Source organism: Tamandua tetradactyla, chromosome 8 (assembly GCF_023851605.1).
Source record: "Tamandua tetradactyla isolate mTamTet1 chromosome 8, mTamTet1.pri, whole genome shotgun sequence".
Lineage (NCBI taxonomy): Eukaryota > Metazoa > Chordata > Mammalia > Pilosa > Myrmecophagidae > Tamandua > Tamandua tetradactyla.
This window is the reverse complement of record NC_135334.1, coordinates 79,620,745-79,626,464: the sequence shown is the minus strand read 5'-3', so window position 1 is coordinate 79,626,464 and position 5,720 is coordinate 79,620,745. Positions and strand designations below refer to the sequence as shown.

The window sequence follows — 5,720 nt, the reverse complement described above, 5'->3', positions numbered from 1 at the left end:
ATGAGGTCATAGAGGTCCTGCTGGGTGATGGGGCACTGGATGGGGAGAGGACAATCAGTTACCTAGCTTGACTGTCCTCACAGTCTGAGCCCATACACTGAATCCATCCTCCTTTAGGGGAGGAAAATGCAGGTATCTATTAGGGTGCATGTTTATGCTCGTGTGTGTGTGTGTGTGTGTGTGTGTGTGTAGTTTTTGGTCTGAGTTCTTTGAGGAAACAGGATCAGACGTCTTCTCCCTTCAGCAGATACCTTAAAGAAATTTGCTACCTTTTCAGCTGCAGGTGACTTCTTCATGAGGTTTGATCAGAGTTTTGAAGGACCATGTGAGAAAGAGAGGTCAGGACCTATCCTGAAAACTAAGCAATGGTTCACAATCTTGGCTTCATATTGTAATTAGCTGGGAGCTTTCAAAATTACTATTAACTGGGCCCCACCCCCAGAGATCCTTATTTAATCAGGATTTCTAAAAGCTTCCCAGACAATTTCAATATGCAGCCTAGGTTGAAACCCACTCCTAATGGTTGAGTTATAATGGCATGAAAACCAGGTGTGTGTGTGTGTGGGTGGGGTAGGGTCGGATGCTTTGCTGAGTGATGACAATGTGATGAATAAGAATCTGATATAATGTTGTCTTCAAATTGAAGAGAATTTTGGGGAATTCAAAGTGATCCAGGTAAATATGCGGAGAATTTCCTCCATGTTCTGTTTCCTGTCCTAGACTGATTGTGTCAGGTAGTTGCTCTCCCACTTCTGTCCTTATCTATCTCTGGTCTCTCCTTGGGTTTCTTTCCAGAATCTCAACCTAATGCTTTGCAGGAGGAGAAGAGTAATTCTTCAGGGAAGAAACACTCGAGAGAGCTTTTCCATATCTCCTTTTTTACTCTGCCCCTTATCTGTCCTAGAAGTGCTCGTCTCTCTGAGTCCTTCTAGAGAATCTCCTGTGAGCCCAAGGAGAACTTGTGTTTTGGAAGCATCCTTCCCTAGCCCACGATATAGAGCTATCCCACAAAGTTGTCTATTATTTGAGCTGGGTTAGGTGGTTTGAGTGTGGGAGCACATGGAAGGGTTGTACAGTGATGGGAAAGTTGTCAAGGAGAGTTTCCTAAAGGAGACGTGACCAAATGGCCTTGGGGTAGGGCAGGTCTCCCTAGACAGAATCAAGGGTATGGGTGTCAGTGAGTATGGGCCTATGCACCAGGAGAGGAATTAATAGTACCAAATATTTACTAAGCTCATGTGTGCAAGGGAATGTGCCAAAACATTTTGAGTGCATTAACTTAGTTAATCCTTATGGTAACCTCTTCTAGTGGGTACTAGTTTTACCCCATTTTACAAGTGAAGAAATTGAAATCAGAGAGATTAAATAAGTAGCCGATGGCCATTTGGTGAGTTAATGGAGGATAGGAGATTCAAATCCAAGTCTACCAGATTCCAGCTTCAGCCATTAAACAGTAGTTCTTTTGGTTAAGGCAGAAACCAGCATATTCCATGTGCTTGCCTTAGTGTGTGGTGGGATGGATGCATGCTAGAGGGCAAGTGCAAGGGGGTGTAGTGAAATGGAAATGGGCAGGATGAGAAGAGAAGAGCCATAATGAACCAAATCAGGTGTAGAAACCCTGAGTTCCTTAAGATAAGCAGGACCAAGTCTCTTCCTATTGCCCCTTTAGCACATTTTTTTTTTATGGTTGAGAGGCCCCAGGTATAGTAAGGAATTCTGAGTGAGGTAGACAGAGGGAGGGAGGAAAGGAGAAAAAGACGCACATGCACAAGAACAAGAGACAGACATAGAGCAAAACTGACCATGTAAAGTCAGAGATGCAGAGGTACAGAGACAATGAGAGTTACTGCTAAACAGGCAGAGGATATGCACATTTAGATCCTGAGGGGGTCCTAGAATGAGAAGGGGGTAAATGAGGTGGGTGCAGGGATGGTGAGCTGAAGATGAAATTCCTGGTTGGAATTGGTAAACCAAAAGACTGAACTGCCTGAGCCATATCCTGTTCATGGAGCTTGCCTCCTATGTGGCATGTCTTTGTCTTTGATCTCCCCAGGAAAGCGGCACATATCATCTGCAGTACTGGGAAACATGAGAGGAACAAACAGATGAAGGCTATTTCTCCTGCAAGAACCCCTAGGGCAGAGTATAGAATAGTACTGAAAGCAAAGATTTAGAGTGATCAAGAGCACTAATGAGTCTCTTCACTTCTCTCAGGCTACAGGGATTACACATGTATCCTAATCCCTCATTTGAACCCTTTGGGGATGGATGTGTTTTGGAATTAAGAATTTTTCAGATTTAAGGAAAGAAATATAGTGTACCTTAATAAAGCCCATATTAAGAAATACCTCAGTGGGATTCAGGGCCGTGCCCTATAATCAGATACATCAATGTTTCTGCAACTAAATATATGAATATTCATACTAAGTGAGATAAATAAAGACTATAAATAGAATCATGTTGGTTCATATCGGGTTTTGGGCCAAACTTATGGAAAAACTGTTTCTTTAGAGATTTTTTATTTTGCTGTTGTAGATAAGGGATTGTGGCCTTATAATTCTTCTCAGGTTGTTGTGAGGAATGAGAGAGGGCTGGTAAAGCCTTCTCAACACATCACATGGTAGGTATGTATGCAGTCTGAATCCAGAACAAGGTACAAAGTTCTAGGATTTCTGGCTTGAAAGAAGAAAGTTCTTAACAATGGACGATTGCGCAGCTTTGAAATCAGCTGCCTTAGGAGGTTTGTACAACTACAGGCTGAAAATGCTTTAGAAGAGAAGCTTCCTGTGGTGGGAGGGTACCAGAATTTATTGTTTATGAATACTGATTGCACTTAATTTCCCTGTTGATGTATACCAGAGGGGAAAGGCAAAAAGTGGTGTATGAGTGATATAGGGTTGACACATTTCTTTAAAAATATATTACTTTATAATACAATAAACATCTTATTACATACATCTTTGTTCACATTTCTGTTTTCTCAAGTTGCATTCATTAAAGAGTAATCACTTAGGAGAAGAATGTGCTCATCTTTAAGACTCATAACACAACTTAAGGTGAGAATTTTGTTGCCATTATCCACAAACATATCGCTGTCAGGCTTTTTAATTCAGAACTTCATGAAAATGATTAGTCTGGAGAGAATAACTGAGCCCATACTCAGGTTGAAAAAAATATGTAGATTTACTCTTCATCCACTTGGCTTCAGTGTGATGACACCTCTGAAAATCACTCGGAGCTTCTGGGCTGTTTTTTCACTTGCTAACGAGGAACTGGTGAGGACCCTTGTGACCCTGTAGATACTTCACCTGCTTTTTCAGATCTGAGCTTCCTCTTCTGTGTGGTATCCACAGTGCTCCATCCAGCTATCTGTGCTGAGAGGCCTGGGTTGCTCCTGGCGTTTTATGTTTCCATAGCTAACTCCAATGCCCGTGGTTATGATAGTTCTCCCAGAGAGCTTGGTTCTGCTTGTGCAGCCTGTAGCTTTCTCTGACCTCATAACAGTGACTTCCTGCCTTTGACTGATATTTACTCATTCTGAACTCCTTGCTGGTATGAAAGTTCTTCTGTTGTGCAAAGCCCCTTCGAGTCTAGAGTCTTAGCTGAAAATGAATCCTCTGTTGGGCAGTACCATGATACTTCCTATTTAATATCTCTGAATATTCTCTGGCAGCTGTAGCAGTGTGAAATATCCCCATGTCATAATCTTGCACCAAACACTGTGCTCTTCTAGGCATTTTGGCCAGGGTGATGGTGCAGAAAATGGCAGAATGGCAATAGACCACAGTGGCTGTGGACCAAGAAGGTAACATGATCACAGAATTTTCTTGGGAAATCAAAGTTTTCTTCACTTGAACCTCTGGCTCCTAGAGCTGTAGGCGCAGGGAGAAATTCTAGCTGTTGTTCTTGGGGCTTTGACAGAGGCATGAGGGTTGGGAAGAATAGGGGTTATACTTGAGACCAAGAAAATTCTCTGAACTCAGAATGTCTTAACATCCAGTGTCCTTACTATGTTGGGACCAGGCCACATTATCCAGATTCTCAGAAGGTGGGGAATAAGCCTCTACAGCTCCTTACCTGGGGACAGGGTGAAAGGATATGATTCCAGGAATAGAAAGCTGTGATCCTAGACAAGTACCCAAGTATCTGCCTCCAGAGGCAGTGCTACTCTTCCCAGATCCCCAAGTTTGGAATATGTAGAAGAATATTTGTATGGGAACATGAGCAGACTTAGGTAGAAACTTGAAAATATTCTTTAAATTAAACCTTAGGTACTGATTCTACTCTTGTTACCTGATCTCCTTTCTTTTTTTTTCTCCCGCTTGGTAATGCCTCCCTCCTTCTTGAAGGAGTATGCATGGCTAAGCCAAGGTCTACGGATGCCAGTGGCATACATAGTAGGGGCTTCACTGCAAATATCTGTTGAGTGATTATCATAGTTACATGCAGACAGTGGAACAAAAATGACAATTTACATCCCCAGACCTCAGACTCTTCTCAGAGTGTTCTTCCATCTCCACCCACAGGCTCCATTGTTTTCACTGTCCATCAGAACTGGTGTTTTTTGAATTTGAAAGTTTCTAGGAGTCGATCCCTAATCTGCTTGGTGCGGGCCCCGTAGATGAGGGGGTTGAGGGCAGGTGGCAGCAGCAAGTAGATGTTGGAGAGAATGATGTGCACATCCTTTGGGACAGTGTGATGACCAAAGCGGTGTGTGAGGTAGGAGAAGAGACCAGGTACATAGAAGGCCAAAATGACACAGATATGGGAACTGCATGTACCGAAGGCTTTGGCACGGGCTTCCCAGGTAGGCAGCTGCAGCACAGCATGAGTGATGAGCCCGTAGGAGCCAGTAATGCCCAGAATATCCACACCTGACACAGCCAGTGACAGCACCAGCCCATACAAGTTGTTGGTCTGTGTGTCACCCACCACCAGCTCTACCACTGCCATGTGTGCACAGTAAACATGACCTATAGTCTTGGCTCGGAAGTGCCTAAATCGTGCCACCAGCAGAGGGAAAGGCACAACAATAGCCACAGCTTTTAGTGCCAGTGCCAAAGCTCCATAGCCCACACGGGATTTGGTAACTAGGACAGGGTAGTGCAGTGGACGTCCTACTGCCACAGCACGATCACAGGCCATAGCCAATAGTACACCTGATTCCATAGCAGTTAGTGCATGTACAAAGAACATCTGGACCAGGCAGGTAGTGTATGTCACAGGCCGGGGTCCAAGCAACAGCACAGCCAGCAGCCCTGGGGCTATAGATGTGGCTAAACCCAGGTCTGTAGCTGCCAGTGTGGCCAGGAGTAGAAACATGGGCTGGTGCAGCATTGTGTCTATCTTCACCACTGCCAATAGTGCTCCATTACCCAGCAGGGCCAGCAGATACATGGGACCAAAGACCAGTGTCAGCCAGGCCTGAGCACCCCCTAGCCCTGGAATGCCAGTCAGTAGGAAGAAGGTTGGGTGCCAGAAGGTAGAGTTAAGTTCTGGAGCTTCTCCCATCTTGGCAGGAAGGGGTCAGCAAAGCTTTAGGCTTATGGGGGCATGAGTCCTGACAGGGAAAGGACAAAGAGTGTCACAGTGGCACAGACCCATCTACAGAGTGTGTATAGAGGTAATGATCCCTGGAGAGAATCACAGGGTTATGAACTCTGGTTGAGGGTCTTGGATGGATAATCAAGGTCACAACCCTGGCTAGGAAGGGAGAATCC

The 5,720-nt window shown here is 44.5% G+C and overlaps 1 protein-coding gene across 1 annotated transcript; it reads right to left on the bottom strand.

Moving 5' to 3' along the window:
- Positions 1-4,548: 4,548 nt before the first annotated feature.
- On the bottom strand, positions 4,549-5,511 carry OR52W1 (olfactory receptor family 52 subfamily W member 1). Its single transcript, XM_077113834.1, has one exon. It carries the CDS (start codon positions 5,509-5,511, stop codon positions 4,549-4,551), a length of 963 nt encoding a protein of 320 aa, XP_076969949.1.
- Between the last annotated feature and the right edge of the window lie 209 nt (positions 5,512-5,720).

What these genes read in the sequence shown, in the direction of transcription:
- OR52W1 (XM_077113834.1), bottom strand. Translation starts at nt 5,511, where the DNA reads ATGGGAGAAGCTCCAGAACTTAACTCTACCTTCTGGCACCCAACCTTC.